The following is a 22,350-nucleotide window of genomic DNA, read 5'->3' as shown; positions in this document are numbered from 1 at the left end:
CAAAACACCCATACACAGACAATAGAAATAAAGCTCTGAAAATTAAATAAAATCAAAATGGGGGCTGGAGAAGATGGCTCAGAGGTTAAGAGCATTGCCTGCTCTTCTAAAGGTCCTGAGTTCAATTCCCAGCAACCACATGGTGGCTCACAACCATCTGTAATGGGGTCTTGTGCCCTCTTCTGGCCTTCAGGCATACACACAGACAGAATACTGTATACATAATAAATAAATAAATAATTTTAAAAAATCAAAATGTAATTGTTCTTTGGTAAGTCGTATCTGGCTATCCAAAAGATCAACTCTCATTCTTCTCATAGCCGTTGAGAGCAGAAGGCTTTGGAAGAAGCTCAGTGGTATGGTGCTTGCCTGGTATGTACAAGACCCTGGATTCAACCTCTAGTACTGCATACAAAGAAGAAGTTGAGCACAGAATAATTATTACCAGAGTACAGAGAGGGAGGGAGGGAAGAGGTGATCAGTGGGGCTGAGTAATAACTGGATAGGAACATGAAGTCCTGATTCACCATTGCACTATAGGGCGAATACAGATAATGACACTGTGCTGTGTATTCTAAAGATTTTGAATGCTTTTACCATGAAGAAATGATGTTTGAGAAGATAGATATGTAAAATCTGAGTTAAACATTACATAGTTGTATACAGATAACAAAACGTCGTGCTAAGGCTGGGTGTTCTGATACATGCCTTTAATCCTGGCACTCTGAAGGCAGAGGTAGATGGACCTCTGTGAGTCTGAGACCATCATAGTCTACACAGTGAGTGATAAGCCATCCAGAGTTAAATAGTGAGAGTCTGCCCCCCAAATAATGCTGTGTGTGACATCTTAGCATGAATCTGTTGTAGATATATACTGCCATGCATATATTGTGCATACATAAATAGACACAATTTGGGCTAATAGATGATTTTGTGGGAAAGGCTGCTTGCTGTAAACCCAGACAACCTGATTTCAATCCCTGGAGCCCATAAGGTAGAAGGTGAGAATGATTCTTGCAAAACTGTCCCCTGACCTCCACAGACTATATATATGCCATGGCACATGTAGGCATGTGCACACACACACACACACACACACACATAACACACATACACTATGTGCATTAAAATAAATGTTAAAAATTAACAATATACAATTCTATGTTTTATGTACAAGTTTAAAGGTTAGTTTAAATGTAAAAACTTCTGCCGAAAAGTAAAAACTGTCCACAAGACTCACAATGGAGAACGAGAGACATTGAAGGCATCTATGATAACCTTGCCCCTGCCAAAAAGAAACAGTAATTTTCAAATAAAAAAAATACTATGCTGAAAAAGATAAAAAATGTGAAGAATAAAAGTGTCTGCAAGCAAGGATGTGCACAGAGCCAAGCATGGTGGCACATACCTTTGATCCCAGCACTTGGGAGGCAGAGGCAGGTGGATCTCTGTGAGTTTGAGACCAGCCTGGTCTACAGAGTGAGCTCCAGGACAGTCAGGATTGTTATACAGAGAAATTTTGTCTCAAAACAAAAACAAACAAACACAAAAAAACAAACAAATGAAAAGGATGTATACAAATAAAATCAACACATATTTCCAGGGCCGTAGATCAAATTAAATATAACTAATAAAGTTAGACTCACTGTGTTCCATGGTGTGAAAACAAGTCTCAAAACAGAGTCAAATATAACTAATAAACTTAGACTCACTGTGTTCCATGGTGTGAAAACAAGTCTCAAAACAGAGTCAGTCACATAATCAAAATTAGATGCTTAGTGCTTTATTAAATTAGCATAGACAGGACTTGTACAAATTGCAAATAGTCAACAACAAATAAATCTGCTTGCCCCACCGAAAACTGATATGCAGAAAATATACAAGCAGCTGTTGACGTGAGAACAGAATAAAATTCCATTTTTATCCATCCTATATTTCCTTTTCCTCACTTCATCATATACAGAGTAATATAAACAATATTTTTAAAAGATCCATTTTCAATGGTCTCTATGCCATTGTTACAGCTGTTCTCCACTGCGGGAAAATGATTTTCCCCCTTAGGTCTTCAAACTGTGAAATGCAATTATAGCCCTGACTTTATTTCTAGAAATGCTCAAATCACAAGCTACGAACACACATGACCACACTTACACACTCAGTTATCAGGAAAAACATCCTAGAATACTCTGAGAACTCAACACCTTATGATCTCGGTGGTCTTTGTGGGTATAATTCGTTGTCTACCACATTCAGGCATATTGAAAATTTCTTACATAAAAAGAGGGGTGAAACCAAATAAATCTGCCAAGCAGCTGCTACTCTCAGAGAGGAGTGAGGCGTTCATCCTCTGCCAAGAAGCCATCATTAATGTGCCCTCCCTTTATGTCCAAGGGATCGCAGGGGATGCTATTTTCAATTGTGATGATGTTCTCACACTTGTCTTCTGCGTCTTCCACTCCAGGCGATCTTCTGCTGTTCCTAAAAGCACATAAAAAAAAGTGAGTTGGGATCTAGGATGAGAAAACTTTGGCTGAATATGGTCTTGCTTACAAATGTGGAGAGCAGAAAAGCACATAGGAAACTGAGAATTCAGAAGGAATCGAGGGCGTGTGCTTTCGAGGATCACAGCAGTTGATAAGGTAAAAAAGACTACCAAGAAAAGAAAATTATTGGGATTATCATGAGGGACTCTCCACAATGGCGGGAGAAACTCAGGTGGGTCTGACAGATGAGGAAGTGGTGAAGATTATTTGACAATGATCAAGATGGAATTTCCTGAAAAGCCCTACAGGAGAGTCAGTATTAATGTGATTTCAGGAATAGTAGGTACACAAAAGAAGGGAGAAGAGAAAGCTCTTCTTTACAGAAGAATTCTAGTTAATAAAGAAAGGGAAATGAAAAGTCACCAGTGTTCTAATACTTGATTCTGCTCAGGCTCCTCAATGGGGTTAAGTCCGTTGAATACTACCCATAGTTAGACAAACTGACAACTCCCTTCAGCTGAATACTGAGAAGAATCAGAATACTGAGTTTTTTGTATTCTTGCCCCCCCCTAAATTTTTCCATCTGATACTCATAATCAGAAAGATGCACATTTCAAGATACAACTGTCTTGGACTCACTCAAAGGTAAGCATTCAACTCAGGGGATAGCTAGATCATCCCCTGTAGCCATCCACTGTAGAACAATGACTGGGTGGATAGACAGCAAACTATTGGATGGCTGGCTGGATGAATGGATGATTGAACAAACAAGTGGGTGAGCAGACGTACAAAGTAACATTGTAGAAAAAGTTACTCAAACATTAATCCAATGTAGATGTTGAATGGAATCTATTATAAGTAGAAGGGAGGGAGGGAGGGAAGTATAAAAGGGAAAAAATGAGAAGGAGGGAAGACATCTATACTTATGAAATTTTATGAATCACTTGTATTTTCTTTTAGTGGATGAAGAAAATACTCATATTCCTACCTTAGGAATTAGGAGTTAATATCAATTTTTCCAGTTTTTACTGATGACTTATTAAATGATTGCAAATAGCTGACATTCATAATGAAAAATAAAGTAGCATTCCAATCCTGTAAATCCCAGTGTCATCATTTGACGGTACATGTCATTGTCAAATTGCACAAGTAATCCTCTCGGCAATCGCTGAACAAGACTCATTGGATTGTAAACATTAACTCATAAAACTTTTGGCTTAATGCTGAGTTGGAAGTTTGGAGTTATCTTCAAAGACAGGTTATTGTGCTGTCTCATCCTTAAGGTGAAGACACATCACTGGCCATTCCAAATCCCAACAGTCAGCACAGACTCGTGTACATGACACTGTCATATGATAAGGAAATCCTCCCACCAGGTTAATTTACTCACTGAAAGACCTAAAACATTTTAAACACTTCCTTCTGTAGACAAGGATGCCATCATTTTCTATGTCTTCCAGAAAATCAAAAGTAACTGGCATCGGTAACGGTGAATCGCCTCACTCCCTTTCATAGTGTTCAACAACTGCTGATAACTACAAGCTGCGTTGGAAGACAACCCTTCACCTTAAAGCAAGGATTCAACAACAGGGAAGACTCCAGATTCACTCATCCCCCCCCCCTTCTTCACTTTTAATGCTTTAGAAAAGAGAGAAGTGATTTTTTTCATAGGGATGAAATCCTATCAGGAAATGTGTATTTATAACTGATCCTCAAAAACTGTGTAGTTGGGCGAGCAAGATGGCTCAGTGGGTAAAAGCACTTGCTGTGCATATCTAAAGGCCTGGGTGTGACCCCTGGAACCTACAGTAGAAGGAGAAGTTTGACTCCTGAAAGTTGCCCTCTGAGCTTCACACATACACTGTGGCCTGGACACACACACAAACACACACACACACACACACACACAATATGAATAAAATTTTATTAGTCCAAATCCCCCTAAAATCGTTCCTTGGGCTGGGAGTGAATGACAACTTTCTATAACACTAGATTTTCAACAGTCAGAGCTTACCCTGAGTTATATGAGTCCGTATGACAAAAATCTTGCCAGCATAATGGTTCACGCCCTTACATATCAGTATTCAGAAGGCAGAGACAAATATTATCTATAAATTCAAGGCCAGCACGGACTATATAATGAGTTTGAGGCCAACCTGGGCCACATAGTAAAACTTTGTCTCAAAACAAAAAATCTTGGTGTGTGCTTTTGTAATATGGGATACACACACACACACAGATATACTTACATACATATGCACATTATCTGTGATATATGTATATATAAACATACTAAAATATGCAATGCAATAAAGCACAATTAATAAAAACTCAGACAAAAAAAAAATTAGGGTTCAATTTGAAGACCCGAAAAGCAAAGCAGCTAGCCACTGGCTCTTACCTTAACCTCAGTTCAAAAATGGCAATCCTGCCTCCAGGAATCTCAGCATGAGATGGAGACTGAGCGCTGTCTCCTCCCGTATTATAATGCTCTCTAGTTCTGGGATTAAAGGTGTGCACCACTGGGATTAAAGGCATGCACTGTCCGGTTTCTATGGCAACTAGTGTTGCTACTGAGATTAAAGGTGTGTGTCACCACTGCCTGGCCTGTAAGGCTGACCGGTAGAACTGTTTTACTCTCTGGTCTCCAGGCAAGCTTTATTTATTCAAACACAAATGAAATGTCACTACAATGCAGGGTTTACTAGACAGTGTTTACTAGACAGTGTCTTCTGTAGAATACAGTTTTGTAGGGTTGGAAGAATAATGACAGAAGGCTGAACATGTACAGATCTATGCAAGGAACCTGGCCTCCCCTATTCCAACCACAAAGGAAGAATAAGCCATCAGGCATCACAGTGAATGGGAAATAAGACAAAGAAAGATGCAAACAGGGGAAGGTGAGTTTCTCTTCTCTCAAAGAAGGATCATTTCCCACCCAGAAAGAGCCAGAGGGAAATCCTTACAGAAACCTATTAAACTGAGCTGTGTTGGACCCAAATCAGGCACATCTGGTTTAGTAGGGAGACCTTGGGTCCAGTTGTTCAGAGGCTTGGTGCTGCTGGGCTTTAGAAACTGCGCTGTCAGGAACTTGCTAGTTGGCAGACATGATAAGCAGCTCAAAGGTTATCTAACAACTTTATAGCACCCTGTCACATTTCATAGCGTGTGCCACAATAAACTGATCCAGTGGCTGTGAGTTGCTCTTATTAAGGATACTAAAACTTAACTGTCTTTCTGGATTGCTCCGATTTGACGTTCTGCTAAAAACATGAGTTCTTATTCCTGAAACACAGAATAATGACTTCCGCTGCCCCTGCAACATCAGGTGATCCTCAAAAGGTATGAGAGGAAAAACAGCTATGATGGAACTACCTCCTAGAAGCTTTGAGAGTGGCTGCCCCCTATAAATTCAGAGAGAAGAGAGTCAAAAAGATGACACAAGAAATCTGAGGAGGCCCTTGAGGCTCGGGTGTGTCATGGACCAGAATAGGTTCTCTTCTGAGATAGAGAAGTAAAGAGTAAATGCAGAAAGGGTATCCATGTCTCTCTTCAAACAAAATAGGGCCCAAGAGCCAAGTGCCAAGAATGGCCAGGAAAAGAACGAAAGATAGACGAAATACATTTTTTATACAGGACAGAACTGGTTATTGGCAATTGGAACAGTCCTAGTGATCCATCTAAATAACATCTGATGGAGATGCCATTGCTCGTGGGTGACTTACTGCAGTACTGTGGAGTCAACAGGCTTTGGATTAAAGTTTCTCTGGCTACTTTCTAATCATGTGGCACAGTAGGCAAGTTCTTTCGTATTAGTCAACAGCAGGAATAATGGTGATAAGAGTCTCCTTCATGGCATGAGTCACACGAGATATCTTCTCTGCCTGCTTTTATTTCATTCTCCCTCCAATCTAGTGCAGATTTTCTTCTTACTGTTGTTTTTCAGGTGAGGAAAACTGGGTTTCAAATATATCTACCAACTTTTCTCTTGGAAAGGAAATGATTCATGAAAGGAGCTGGCCCAGAACTCTATTTTAGATGCACCAGGCTCTACCCAAAGCACACTAATTTCCTACTGCATGTATATTCTTTTATTTCTTTATTGATCATCCATTCTATGATAGGAGCTTTCCTACAGATCACAGAAGACATGGACACAGATAATACAGATGGCCCTACCTACAGGGCAATCATTGTCTTGTTCTTAGTAATGGAGCAAGGCCAAGGACTTAAGACATAGAACCCTAGCTAATGTTCAGACATGAGCAGAGTCCTTACTATATTTGCTTTATTTGCTTCCAGTTTACTCTTCTTTTCCTGTAAGCGCAGTCGTAAATCAGAATGCATTTGGGTTTCTAAAATTCCTCATTCTTGTACAAAGCTGTAATCTTCTCACCAGTTTCTCATATTACAAGTTCACATTCAAGCTGGGCTTTAGTGGTTCATGTCTTTAATCCCAGCAGAGGCAGGCAGATCTCTGTAAGTCCAAGTCCAGCCTGGTCTACAGAGTGAGTTCCAGGACAGTCAGAGCTATATAGCGAAACCCTGTCTCAAAAATAAAAAAAAATAAACAAAAAACTTCACATTCTTATAAACTGTATTACAAATAAAATTATGAATCAAATGGGAAATTCCCATGCTAATTGTTTGCCCTTACTGTAATTAGAAATGTACCGATCTAAAGGGGCCTCAGGAGGCCCCACTCCCTCTCTGAAGATTTACACACAGTTAAGGGTTGCTAGGGAAGGGAGAGATAATTTCCTCAGTGGTGTAGCCACTGGTAAGTTGGGGTGCTCCTATAAATAACCCATCACCCAAACTTCTGTAAGCAACCCCAATGATACTCATTGGGTTACCAGTCTCAACAAAAAGACATCAAAGACCAGTTATTAGACATTACATTCTTATTGTAGGTGGGAAAACTGAGACACATGGAAATTAAGTGACCTGATGAAGTTTATACATGTGACACAGCATTTGAGTTTAACCTAGTTTGAACTCTAGTCCACCCAATCCAGCAGCTCTGAAGTCAGCATAATGCTGTCATTAACAAAACTAGCAGAATGACTATAGCCTTGCTAGAGACAGTTCCTCCATCAGAAGTCTAGGCACGCATTCATCTCAGACAACTTTACCATGCCTCTCCAGAGAAGCATTATAGTAGCTTAAACGACCACACAGTCCCTTCAGGTCTTCCCCATCTATGATTTAGGAACACAGCAACTGTGCATGCGCCATGGCGTGAGTGTGGAGGTCAGAAGACAACTTGCAGGAGTCTGTTTGCTTCTGTTATGTGGGTCCCAGGGAGCAAACTCAAGACGTTTACCTTAACCTGCTGAGCCTTCTCTGCTGGGCCAAGCCCAACATTTCATTAGCTTTCTTCCTCAAGGCTGCAAAAAACAATCCCTACCTTTTCTATGATTAGAACGGGTTTTCAGATCAGACACAGCTACATATACCTCTAATTTCAGTTTATGGGAGGCAAAGATGTGACAATCAGTTCAAGGTCATCCTCCAATAGATAACTAATTCCACACCAGCCTGGGCTACATGATAGCCTGACTCAAGAAAATGGGCAGGCTTTCCCCAACTTCCAACTGGACCCTTTCCTCATCTTTGAAGCAATATTTTACCAAAGAGAAAAATCACCACAGGTCATGTCAAACTTAAGACACACAAACAATTTCCCTCCAGGAGGTCACCATAATTGTCCTGAATGTATCTGATAATTGTTGATCCTTTCCAGATTTACAGAAAAGATTTGCCCATCTGTTTTCCAAGTTTGGATGTGAAATGAATTTGTGAAAGCAGAGCTGTAACAGCAGCCTCGCTTCTCCCAGGTAACAGATTATGATGCTACGCAGCCAATTATTATATTACTGCAGAATCTGTTTGGAAGGAAATAGCTGATCCCATCACAAACTTAGCTGAAAGAGCAGCAAATGGCAAGACAATAAAATAACAGTAACGACTAACACTTGCGGAGCACTCGTACGCCAGGACCCACCCTGAGCACTCTCCTGTACTAAAGTCTTTTATCCTGTCAAGTCCATTAGTTCCAGTACACTTGGCTTATCAGATGAGGAATGGTATCTACATGCAGCCAGCAAAAGGAAATTTAACCAGAATGACTCTAGAACCACAAAGTCATATTCTCCTCCCAAACTCAGTTTCCCTGCCTCCTTGTCTGTACTTGCACGCAGCTAATGGGTTCGATGTGAGAGTGTAATCTAAGAAATCAATACTTGAAACCTAAGCAGTTTATCTCCTGAGTCCATTCTTTTAACTCCTACAGTATATCCTACATGTAAGGCAATTGGGAATCAAGCAAATGACGTCAACTGGCAAAGGTTTCAAATGGCTTGAAATCACAGAAGTATACCATCTCAGAATGAACAGAAACTTTAAAGTGCTAAATATCAACTTTCAAATATTGCAAGAGAATGTGTCTTGATATTCTAAAGCCCAAAACAAATGCATGCCCCATATCAAAGGAGTTGGCATTTCATGCCACGATCACCTAGAAAAGTCAAGCAAGTACCACTTGATCCTAATCTATCTTTGGACACAGTTTAAAGCATAGACATATACACATTTTTACCATAGTGTTTCTTTTATCATTTGTGGGATAAATGGAAACATCAGAAACTGAAATGCTTCTGTTAGCAACTAGGAAAACAAAGGAAAAGTAGTAAATGTGGGGAGTGGCATTTAATCCAACACATATTTGATCAAACACACCCAGCATGCCCCAGTTGTCTGTCCTTTCACAAACCATGAGGGCCACTTCACAGAATTTTTGTCTCTGTATTAGAAAGGAAGTGTTCAGACAGGTTTAGTGAAGAATTAAGGTTGGGGGCTGGAGAGACGCCTCAGCTTTTAAGGCTGTGCACTGCTTGAACAGAGGACTGGAGTCGGATTCCCAGCACCGCATCAGGTGGTTCACAATCCCTTACCACTCCAGCTTCAGGGGGATATAACATCTCTGGACTCTTCAGGCTTCTGCTCTCATGAGCACATACTCCGCAACACACACACATGCACACAATTTACAAACATAAAAATATTTTTTAAGTTGAGGAAGTGTCATCTTCCTCTCTAAATTAGAGATACTTATAACCGGAAATACATTCTCCTTTCGTCATGCTGAGCAATTCCATCTCCTGTCCTTGTTGCTATATCAGTAACTGCCACGGAATATGAAATTCTGTTCTGAAGCAATCTTAATAACTTAGACATTATACCTTGTCTTACTGAATGCAGGAAAATGAACTCAAGAAGTGGGACACTACGTGTAAGCTGGTAAATTGAGTATGTGAAAATCAAATAAATTAGAAAAACCTGGGCAATATCAAATTGCATCTCCTTCAAGTACTCTAATTTAGTGAAGCTGAGTCTGTCACAGAACCTGTGCTTCAACCAAATGTTCCAGGTGATTCTGACAGGGCGTTGGTTCAAAAGCCACAAGCAATAGGGCTCATTACAAACACACAAGAGACCAGTACCCATTAAGTAGAAGAGCAGGCTGACACAGCTGGAGCATCAAGAACAGGAGTTTGAGCTACAGGCCCTGGGTGAACAAAGGTAGGAAGTCGTTGAAACATCTGTGCAGCTGTGGGCACTTACACTCAGACTGCTACCGAAAGATTAACTCCACGTACCCAAAAACTGTGCTTTTCTCTGTGTATCCAGCTTACAAAATTACAACACAAACCTCAAACTGCGCAGAAGTCATCTGAGAGGATAAGCCTCACTTGAGGAATTGCCTTTATCAGGTTTGTCTCTGGGTTTTCATGTCTGTGAGGACTGTCTTGGTTATTAATTCATATGGAAAGGTTCAGCCCACTCTGGCCAGCAACATTCCGCAGGCAAGTGGTTCTGGGCTGTGTAAGAAAGCTAGCTAAAAGCCAGATACTTTACTCTGAGCACTCAGGAGGCAGAAGCAGGTCGATCTCTGTGAGTTCAAGGCCAGCCTGGTCTACAGAGCAAGCTCCCAGTCAATGTTACACAGAGAAGCCCTGTTTTGTGGGATGAGGGAAGCTAGCTAAGCATGAGTCTATGAAAGAGGCTGAATGTGAGCCAGCAAGCAACATTCCTCCACAGTTCCTGCCTGTGAGTTTCTGCCCTGACTTCTCTCCAATGATGGACTATAATCTGAAAGAAGAAATAAACCCTTTCCCCCCATATTGTTTTTGGCCAGTGTTTTATCATAGCAACAGAAAGGAAACTAGAACACAGATATTAAACTCAAGTCTGGATACAAGATAGTATATAGTATAGTATACAGTAGAGGAAAGCCAGAGTGGTGGCTCATTAGATAAAAGTGCTTGTAATGTAAACCTGATGACCTCAGTTTGATCTCTGGGACTCACATATAGGGGTAAGGAGAAGACTGACAGAATAAAGTTGTCCTCTCTGACCTACACAGACACACACACACACACGGGGGGGGGGGTCATACATGAACACATAATAATAAAGAGAACAGAATGGAATAAAGGAAGATAATAGATTATGATTGTTATTTTGTAAGTCGTGACTTTTGTAAGTTTTAGACATTACTTTAAACCAATCATGAGAAAATACACAAATATTCCTTAAATCGTCCCTCTAAATATCTTACCTCCGTCGTTGCCGGATTCCTGATAGAACCAGTAGTGCAATGGCAACTATGACAATGCAAAATATGACACCAAATACAATAATCCAGACGGGCACAGATGGATCCGTGGGGGGTGCAAGAGTGGAAGGAATTTTTAAAAATTCCAGAGTATGATCATCCAAAAAGAAGGCATTATTGATCCGGTTCCTATTCATTCTAAAAGGCAATGATCATTTTAAAATACCAATGAAATAAGACAGAAATAAAAACATTAGAAACAAAGTACAGGCCCATCTCTCTACCGATATAAAATATGACCTTTGAGCTTCGTCCCCTCCCCATCCCCCATTTTACTTCTTGAGAGATATCATCTAGATTTGAATGAATAACAGAACTCTAGTTAAGATGGCTACATAAATACCAGAGATTTCTTTAAATTAAAATATTTGTAAAGGTGCTTCTCTATGACTATACACAATGGTCATTCAGGAGTCCGAAAGTCTAAAGGCATATGAAAGGCAAATGTGTTTGTTTCCCTAGGGGGAGCAAAATCTGCATTTTGAGTGCTGACTACTGTCAGATTGGTAGTGAACATTTCTTTAGCTGAAAAAAAGGTTCATTTCTATTCAGAATTTGCAAAACTAGTTCTTGAAGACATTTTATGTGTTGGTTGGTTGGTTGGTTTAATGTGTGTGGTAGTAAGATCTGGCACCCTCTTCTGGCCTGCAGGCATACATGCAGATAGAACACTGTATGCGTAATAAATAAACCTTTAAAAAAAAGAGTATTGCTGATGAATAAGAAATAGAACATGAGACTGTAGAATAAAATTTCCCAATAACTACATTTTGTTGTTATTTTGCTTTGAAACAGGGTCTCGTCATATAGCAATGCTGGCCCAGAGCTTACTCTGTAGACCAGGCTGGCACTGAACTCAGAGATCCACCTGCCTCTGCTTCCCCAGAGCTGGGATAAAGACGTGAGCCACCACACCCAGCTCTAATAGCTGCTTTGTTTTGTTTTAAGTGTAAAGGAATAGGAAAACAAATTGTAATAATTGGATATATCCAATATATTGAATAAAATATAATTTCAACATACCAATATTCAGTTGATTTCGATTTTGTCTAATACTATTTAATATTTTGTGTGTTTTTCACTTTGTGTGCACCTCATTTTGGACTAGCTCTAATTCAAATGCTTGGTAGGCATATTTAGCTAGTAGCTTCAGGACTGGGCGATCCTGGTCTAAAGCAGTGACTTGAAAGATTTCCATCAGCAAACTATGCCGAGGGTTGAGGATGTCGCTCAGTGGTGCATAACAGCTTAGTGTGTGCAAAGCTGAACTCCATCCCCAACCCACAGAAATTCACAAATCTATGTTCTGCCATGACCATTCATATATATGAAAGAGAACTCCAGTAGCAAGGTGGTAATTTAAATGTCATATTAGCAAACTATGGAATGTTTTCCTTTTCTAATAACCTAATCTTTTAAAATCTTTATGTGTGTGTGTTTATAGTGTGTGTGTGTGTGTGTGTGTGTGTTTAGCATATGAGTGCCCCAGGTGTACCTGAAGATTATTGACAACAACCTTTGTTGTTCTCCACAGATACGCTCAGCTAGCTGCCCCATGAGTTTCCCCAGATTCCCTCGCTCTGCCTCCCATCTTGATATAGGATCCCTAAGATGACTGACATGGGCTACTGTGCTGGTTCTATGTTGACTTGGAGATCCACATTTGGGTACTCATGCTTCATGGCAAGCGCTTTATTTGCTGAACCGTCTCCCCAACTCTCGTAATCCAATCTTGATTATGAGAAGGCAAACCTTTTCCCAAAATAATGAGCATCATTGCTGAGCTATAACTGGAAGGAATATGAAAAGTTTCTCCACACTCTTGCTCCATCTTTCTGCTTGATTAACTCTTTGCTGCTATCTTGGTCCACACCAGGAATGTGCTCTGTCTCCTCAGGTAGACTGGAAGTTCTAGCCGGGTACAGATAATATCACCCCCACCACTGGAATCCTTCCCTAGGGATCAGACACCCTAGATATTTTTTACCCAAGACCTGGGATGAATTACTCCAGTCCTCGCAGAGAGCTATAACAGACACTTTTGAACTGGTTGTTCATGTCCACACCTCATTCCATACATGTGACTACGCTAACCCAGATTTTAAAATTATCATGAAAATGGCAACAAGTAGAATGAATATGATCATGGCATGTCATATTCATGTATAAAAATGTTCAGTGAAACCCAGTACTTTGTACAATTAATATATGCAAATAAAGTTTAAGTCAATTTTTAAAAAGTACTATAGATATGATAGCAACATATTTGGAGTTGGCTCTTCACTCTTAGTTAAGATTTAGACAAGAGTTTCTAAACCACAGCACAATTGACATTTGAGGTCAAGTAATTTTTGAGGGAGGTGCTGTCCTGTACATAGCAGGGTGGATGGCAACTTCCCTAGCTTCCGTCTGCTTAGTATGGGTGGTGCCTCCTTCTCCTCCAGTTGTGACAAGAAAAATGTGTCCAAACATTGCCAACCAGTTGTTTCCTTGGAGGCAAATTGCTACCGAATGAAAATTACTCATCTCCACTAATCTCTGATGAAAACGAACTGAATGGAACACTTGACAGTTTAATCAATGCCTCATGTATGGAGTGGAGTGAGATTTCTTCAGTGCCCATGAAAACAGTGGAGCTCAGCAGCGAGATGATGGATCAGCAGACAGCATATGTGGGGATGATTACCTTATGGCCGACTGTACTTCAGCTGCAGGAAGAGTATGGTTTTTGGAAGGGTCTGTCACCACAAACCAGAATGATACCCTCTGGGTTACGTTGCAAAGCAGGACATGGGAAATTCTGCAGAAATGAGGGAGATGTGTTACAAGAGCATCATCACAAAGGTAGGGAAACTATTCACACTCTGATGTGATTTCCATTTCATGAGGGACCAGATATGTGTGAGAAGATGTTTTTACCATTGGAAAGAATGTCTTAAGAAGATAAAATTTCACCAGGCGGTGGTGGTACACGCCTTTGATCCCAGCACTCAGGAGGCAGGTGGATCTCTGAGTTTGAGACAAACCTGGTCTACAGGGTGAATTCCAGGACAGCCAGGGCTACACAGAGAAACTCTGTCTCTTGGGGGAAAAAGAAGAAGATAAAATTTCACTTTCTGGTTGGATTTAAGGTCTGCTCCATAGGAGGAAGCACATGCCTAGTACTGCAAATCTGGCCAAGAACCCACGGCTAGGGAACTCCTAAGCCCCAGGATGAAGCTACTACTATTATTTTGCTAAGTGGACACGGCACCAACTGCTCTCCAAATTTGTATCCGTATATACCCATAGACGAGTGCAGCTCTCAGACCTCACCAGACAAGTTTGTTTGTGCAGTGGATGGCCGCTGATGCAGAAGCTCACAATTGATGGAAGCACAGAGAATAAATGTCAGTGAAATGCTTAGCCACAAGGGGGGGCTCCTGTATCACCCTCACCCCAGGACTCAGGGACTATAGAGGAAGAGGGGGCAGAAAGAATGCAAGAGACAGAAGTAGGGAGGACTGGAGCAAAACAGTGTCTTCTGGATGTGACAGGACTCCTGTAGGCACGAACTCACAATATGTTTGCCAGCACAGGAGCGCACAAGATTAAGCCAATCAGCCTTCTAGCATGGAGCAGGGAGGAGCTGACAAGCCCCCACCCCCAACTGAAGATTTATTGACAAGTTGATGGTTTTGTTGGTGCGGGAGGGGGTCAGTTTTCTTTAAGGCCCTGGAAGGTTGATCACACAGCCGTGGATGCCTCTGCGCCCTTGAGTGTACAGGCAATACAGACTGGGTTAGGATTGGTTTTTAAGAGGACACTAAGTTGGGATGGGGTGGGGATGTGGGGATGGGTCTTGGAGGAACTTGAGGGAGAAGTAGGCCTGGGGTGAGGGTGACAGTAATCAAAATACATTGTATAAATTCGCCACGAGGCCAGGTGTGATGGCACATGCCTTCAATCCTAGCATTCAGGAGGCAAAGGCAGGTGGATCTCTGAGTCTGAGGCCAGCCTGGTCTACATAGTGAGTTCCAGGACAGCTAGGGCTACATAATAAAATGACCTTCTCTCAATGCCATCCGCCCAAAAACCTCAAAAAATTAATAAAAATATTACATTAAAAATACAAATTGTAGCCTGGTGGTAGTGGCACAAGCCTTTAATCCCAGCACTTGGGAGGCAGAGGCAGGTGGAGCTCTGAGTTCAAGGCCAGCCTAGTCTACAGAACAAGTTCTAGGACAGGCACCAAAACTATTCAGAGAAACCCCGTCTCACAAAAAAGTGAAAATTGTAAAGAAGATCCAATTATTTCAAAATCATATGCTCAGGGATCATGCCTTAAAGGATCTGCCAAAAAAAAAAAAAAGGTGTGATTTGGCAATAGGATGAGCGGAGATCCACCGAGTAGCTGCTTCCTCATGAGAGGGCCTCTGTCTCAATCACAGAAGCCTCCGTGTTTTCTCATCAAGTCTACAGATGTTCTGTCCAGTCACCCGCCCAATAAAAGCGGTTGTTAACTCTTCATTCAGTGGTTGCTCTGTCTCCACCTGCCTTTCTCTATACCATTGGGACCATTAAGCAGGGCCTTCCCAATGGAGTTCCGTGGGTAAAGTTCACAAGGAGAACAGTTTGGTTTACACCACCCTGAACAGGGCCCCCAAACAAAATCACTCTCGACCCTGTGGTCTTTCAACTGCAACTTGGACATGTGACACCCTCTGTTCTCTACATAGGGGTTACCGATAAAAGTGAAAAGAAAAAGGACATCAGTGTTCAAAGAAATGAAAATCTTTACGAGGGTGGATGAGAGCTGAAAATTATAGGAGGAGCCACAGTAAACAAAGCTAGCGCCAAAACGTACGCCCTGCATGCTGTTGGCCATCTCCTAGAAGACAACTACAACAGCAAGACCCTGCGGCATGATCATCCATCCCACCAGAATGAGACACATTAATCACCTCCACAGAAGAGACCGGGACAGTGCTTTTCCTTACAAGACTATTCAAGCCTATAGTGTTGAAAGCTAGAAGTCATTCTGCCGGTAGCTTCGTGTGAGAAGTTGTCTCTCTTTTCTTCCTTTGTGTGTCAGGCACAAAAGTAGAAGCAAGTGCCCCTCCACCCAGAGCTAAGTGTCTGGGACCAGCAATGGGAAGCACGGGGGTTAACTGCCTTTGCCTTCAAGACAGCATCACTTCCAGCCACCGTTCCCAGCAGGCACTAAGCTGGAGTGCGGGGGCTGAGGGCAGAGGTTCAGAGAGCAGTAGCCTGGTAGCAGCTAGCTCAGGTGTGGCCCATGCAGGTCCTAATAGTACAGGTTGATTTGTGCCCTTTATAAGCTAAGCCAGTAGTTCTCAACCTGTGAGTCATGACCCCTTTGGGAGTCAAATGACCCTTTCACACTGGCCACATATCAGATATCCTGCATATCAGATATTTACATTACAACTCATAGCTGTAGCAAAACCACACTTATGAAGTAACAATGAAGGAACATAACACAACATAAGGAACTATATGAAAGGGTCTCAGCATTAGGAAGGTTGAGAACCACTGCTCTAAACAGCAGCAGCTCCTGATGACACTGTCTGTGGTCACCAAGACCACAGGTCAGGTAGGCAGAGGGTCCCTGGCCTCCTTCATGTTTTGCTAGTGCCCTAAGCCCAACCACCAGTCCCTCCAGTCCTGTGTGCTTTGCTGGCCAAGCCCTCAGATGTGGGGAGGGAAACCACCCTCTCAAAAGCTCCTTCCTGAGATGGGCAACTGAGCAGGTGCCAGCTCAGGTACCTGGACACAAAGCCAGGTGGGCAGAGGATCTTGCAGGGGCACTTGACCAGAAAGCAGGGACCCCCTCTGGCCCCGACCAGGACCTCTGATCCCAGGGTCACATGCCTCAGCTTCACCAGAGTGCTCAGAAAGCCACCTCCTCTGCTCCAAGTCCAAGCCGTGGTCCCCAGAGGCTGCTCCTGCGGCTTCACTAGAGGACTGGTCATGCTTGCCTTATGAGAAGGAAGCAGAGCCCCAAGGCCAGGCCCTCTGCCTTCAAGCTGCTCACCAGAAATAGAGTACCCTTCCTGCCTAGGCTCAGGCCTCTGAACATAAGTCCTGCTTCAGGACAAGCATCTCTGTGAGCCTTTCCTTCCTTCAGCTTTCGCTCAGCCGGCCAACCAGCTGCAATCCAGGATACCTTCTCAGAACTTCTACGGGACAGCTAAAAGCAGATTCAGTGTTGCCAGGGATCAGGGGACCTAAAGGGAGGTCACTGTACCCTGAGCATACCCACCGTACTGGCCTCCTTGGCCTAAGAGAGAACTACTATCCTGCCTCTTCACACCCAATGCCCCAGCCCTTGGATCCTATCCTAACTCTAGGGTAACAGGAACCCACAGTGGAGACCTTGCTGGTATCAAAACCTTACCTTTCCCTTGCCAACCTACTCCTTTCATCTGCCCAAAACCAAAGACCCATTATGCCCACCTTGTGTAATTAATAGTTTGTCCTTATAGAGTAATAAAAATCTAACTATCCTCAAGTTTGTCATCTTTTTTTGAGATTATCATTTTTTCCCTCCAGGATTACACCGTGGTTTCTGTTAGTGGCACTCTTGAGGCTTGGGACCAGATTAAGGGAAGCAGCATCCTTGGGCTCTCAAGCAGTAAGCAACCATAGAGACAACCATCAGCGTCTCCAGGCATTTCAAAATCATGGGGATAAGAAGTCAAAAATAAATAAATAAGCAAGCACTAACTGAGAACCACAAACCAATTCTGACCTCTACTGGCAAGAAACTGTCAAGCTCAGTATTCCAAAATGTGTGGCTCTATAGAATAAGTACCAAATATGATCAAAATGAAGGAAAGTATGCTTGCCAAAAAATATTTCCACTTTAGGGAAGTGAAGACTAAGGAAATTTAGTTCTACCTTTTCTTTACTTTTCCTTTCTTTGCTTTTCTTTCTTTTTTCTTTTTTCAGGTTGTATTAGGTTAAGACTAATTCTGTTATTTGCCCTCGTTAACAATAAAAACATGTAAAATGGTTTTTAAATGAGCTACTTTAAACTTTTCAAATTGCCAAACATTTTTAAAACATGTATTTAAATTGTATTTAGATGTCTGTATGAGTGTATGCACTTGTGAAGCGGGTGCCTTTGAAGGCCAGAAGATGCTGTCCAAGCACCTGGAGCTGCAGTTTCAGGTGCTTGTGAGCTGCTGGGAAACCCAGTTCAGGTCCTCCAGAAGAGCAGAAAATGCTCATAACTGGTGAACCATCTCTCCAGCCCCATCCCCAAATTTAAATTTAAATAATACCAAGGACTGGCAAGGTGCATAGAAATAAAATCCCAAGAAGCTACGAAAAAGACAATGGGTCAAGCCACTCAGGATCATTAATTGAAAGTCTTTTCTAGAAGACATAGCGTAGCTACCAAAACTTCTTATGTGCACACACAATAAATAGGGACACTAATGAGGACAGTCCTTGTAGCACTCTTCATAGACGCAGAGAATTGGAACAATGTAAATGTTTATCAATAAAGAGGAATGCATAAAATATATATGACACATGCTACCAAAGGAATATTTTCCCATATACTACTAGAAAGAAAGAACTCAGCACAATCAAGCCAGATAATTCTGTTAGAGGGAAGGGGTGCATATTCTCTAACCACTTGGTAGAAGCTGCTAAAGTAAGAACTACATATTTTTAACAAAAGGATAGGGGTTAGAGAATCAGTGGTTACTGACACTTGTAGCTCTAGCAAAGGCCTGAAGATCACTTCCTAGAATCTAAACCAGGCAGCTCATAACCACCTATGACACCAACTCCAAGGAATCTAGCGCCCTCTTCCGACCACTGAGGACACACACACACACACACACACACACACACACACACACACACAGGGAAACCAAAATTTTAAAGATGCTGTGAAGATGCTGTGGCACCACACGCCTTCTTTAATCCTAGCACTCAAGAGGTAGAGGCAGAGGCAGGGGGCTTTCTGAGTTTGAGGCCAGCCTGGTCTACAGAGTGAATTCCAGGACAGGCTGCAAAAAAGCTACACAGAGAAACCCTGTCTAGAAAAGCAAACAAAAAATGAATACTTTTATCACAACTAAATATAAATTCTGTAATTCCCACAATTTAAGTATGGATTGGTCTAATGGAACCATTTGAGTTTATTTTAGCAATCATTCTAAACAATGACTGATTGATGATTTTCTTTTAAGTGTTTTGCCAGCGTGTATGTGTATGTGTACTGAAGAATCAGCCTGCCTCCATCTTAGGCTTAAAAGCCATCTTATAGTAAAGACAAACTAGGTTCATTCCTGTTTATGATTAAACCTCTGTTTTGCAAGGACTGGGCTTCAGTACAAATGGTTCTGTACTGCCTGTTCCAGGAATGGCAACCATGCCTTTGCTTCAAAGGGTTATACGATGACCTATGTCTACCTTGTTACGACTACCTGTTGTCATGACTACCTTGTTATGCCCACCTTGCAACCATCTCATTGTTTCAGGAGCTCGCTAGGACTAACTTGTTATGCTTATATTCTGCTCCTCTAGCCCCACCATTTTTGCCCATCAAATCCCCCATTTGGAATCCCCCTACCCTCGAGGTATAAAAACCTTGTCTTCCTCACATCCAATGCTGACCTCTGGAACCCTGCCTTAGGGGGAGGCAGCCCATGTACAAGAATTTTAAAAAAAAAACTTGCTTTAATTAATTTGGCCATAAAGAGTTGGGTCAGTGGTCTTTTTCCTTCCACCTCACCCCACCCATGCACGTCCTGGTGCCCATGGAGGTCAGAAGAGGGCATCGGATTCCTGGAACTGGAGTTATGGATAGTTGTGAACCATCGTGTGGGTGCCAGGAACTGAAACTGGGTCCTCTACAAGAGCAGAAAGTGCTCTTGACCACTGAGTCATCTCTCCAGCCCCTGGCCAGTGACATCTACATGAATGGCTTCTTTTAGCAACTCACCAAAAAGAAGCCAAGAATGTTCCTCTGTCTCCTTAAATGTATAAAACACTGACCTAAAAGTAATTCTCTGCAAATTGGCTCCATAGCTACTTTTCATCAATGAGACCAGACAAAGCCAACGGGTGGTAAGAATTAGGCTCTTGTTTCTGAAAATCAGGACTAAAAGTGAGCTGGGCTGCAAGCACGAGACAGGTAATCCCCTTGCCTTTCCATGGATACAAGAACACATTGTTCCTTTTTAGGTCACAAGACTTACCCTTGGATAGTTAAGTAGAACACAAAATTTGTTACAAGCTCTATGCTACTTATAAAGAGAAAGCAATGCCTGCAATAGACTTATACCTATCTTGCTAAAAGTGCCAAAATTATCTCCAAAGCCTTGTTTGTGTGATAAGTAGTTAAATATCTGTTTGCCTGAAAACTAGGCTAAACTTCTAACTAAATTACAGTTTCCTTGAAAACAACTTAGAACACTTTGGAATTCCTATTGCAATAAATCCTGCTTAAATGATATTGGAAACGGAGGCAGAACCTATGCCCCAAGTAAAGCCCAAATACCCATCCTTGAAAAAACAATTAAAAGAGTCAAATTAAAAGAGGAAAGCAGAAAGGGAGTTTTTTTTTTTTTTAACATGGTCACATTGAAAAAGAGACAAAGAGATCCAAGGAAGCCTCAAAATCCATCTTGGAGTCCTAAAGTGAGATCAGAGTTTAAATAGGAGGGCCAAAAATACACACCTCTGACAGCCATTGCCATGGTGTGGTCCTGCTTATTATTGGCCCATCCTTATCTGGGCTTCGGTCTCATCCTCTAAGATGGTCGGACAAATAGTTAAAAACTGTGTGAAACCTCTTTCCAGAAGACAAGCTCCCCACTCGGCTGGTGCCTTCTCCTTTGCCCAGCATGAGATTCCTAGGGAAATTCCCATTTCTTTTCCTTCTTTTTTTGAAGGGGGGGGGGGTCAAGACAGAGTTTCTCTGTGTAGCCCTGGCTATCCTGAACTCTCTCTCTAGACCAGGCTGATCTTGAACTCACAGAGATCCACCTGCTTCTGCTGGGATTAAAGGCCTGCACTATCACCAACCAGCCCAAAATTCCCATTTCCTTGGTGGTGGGGGCTTTGTTTCGATAGTCAGGTAGTCAAACTGAGAAGCGCAGATATCTCTTGAGAATATGTTACTTCTGTCAGACCTATTACAAGCACACAGCAGGCTTTCAGGACAAGGTACTCCTGTGACTGCCACTGCGGTAATGTGCTTCCTTACGCCGATCCCACAGGCCAAGTGAAGGAAAACATGTTCCTCACACTGTCACCTTTGCCCTTCACAGAAAAACCTTCAGTGGTCTAGTTTAATATTCTGAGGAATTTATGAGCAATAAAAACTTCTATGTAGCCTGGGTGTCCATTGAAAACTGAATCACCTTTTAAATAACCTACAGACCACCACAATATCCCAGGTCCTATAGGAAAACTTTCTAAAGGCGAATTTCTCAAATTCTGAAATGTTCTGTAGCTCATCACTTTTGCCCAAGAACAGAAGCATTTGGTTGGACAAAGTCATGAACCAGATGAAATGTAGGCACATGAAGGGAGTCCCAGTGCCAGAACACAATAAAGTACAGAACTTGCTGCAAAGAGAGCTAGCAAAGAAGAGACACTTGACTTAGCCCTGTAAGACAGTAAGTGCTTTCTTTCCTTTTAACCTTTTGCAATGTTAGCACCTTATTTTATTTAGATCTATTTTATTTTTAATTGCGTGTATGTACATATGTGGGTGTGATTGTTGTTCACATGCATGCAGGTGCCCCCAAAGAGGCCAGAAGAGAGCATCAGATCCTCTAGAGCTGGAGTTACAGGAAGTTATGGGCTGCCCTTTGTGGGAGCTGGGAACGGAACTGATGTATTCTGCAAGAACAGTGTACACTTTTCACTGCTGAGCCCTCTACTCACCCTCCTTATTTTTATTTTTAAAAATTTTAATACTAGCGGAAATGTGAGGGAGGGAATGATGGATAGATATGATCAAAATAAAGTGCATAAATGTGTGAAATTTTCAAAGAATAAATGTAAAATGCATTAAATAAATTTTTCTTTATAATTTGATAATGCATGAAGAGAATTTAGGGGAAATTTTTGTCTTTTTATATACTTTCTTTACAAAAAGCTTTTGGGAATGTATTATTTTCAAGTATACACGTGTGGGAATTGGGAAGCTAGCTT

The 22,350-nt window shown here is 41.8% G+C and overlaps 1 protein-coding gene across 1 annotated transcript in view; it reads right to left on the bottom strand.

The window, feature by feature from the left end:
* Positions 1–1,767: 1,767 nt before the first annotated feature.
* Positions 1,768–22,350, bottom strand: part of Cltrn (collectrin, amino acid transport regulator) — a 29,708-nt gene continuing 9,125 nt past the window's right edge. Inside the window, exons 5-7 of the mRNA XM_038317456.2 lie at positions 13,850–13,963; positions 11,107–11,301; positions 1,768–2,478 (exon numbers count right to left, since the gene is read on the bottom strand). Coding sequence (XP_038173384.1) covers positions 2,322–2,478; positions 11,107–11,301; positions 13,850–13,963 — 466 coding nt within the window. The 3' untranslated portion in view covers positions 1,768–2,321. The remainder of the gene's footprint in view (positions 2,479–11,106; positions 11,302–13,849; positions 13,964–22,350) is intronic.

This window comes from Arvicola amphibius, chromosome X (assembly GCF_903992535.2).
Source record: "Arvicola amphibius chromosome X, mArvAmp1.2, whole genome shotgun sequence".
Lineage (NCBI taxonomy): Eukaryota > Metazoa > Chordata > Mammalia > Rodentia > Cricetidae > Arvicola > Arvicola amphibius.
The sequence above is the reverse complement of the archived record's forward strand: the minus strand, read 5'-3'. Positions and strand labels throughout refer to the sequence as shown.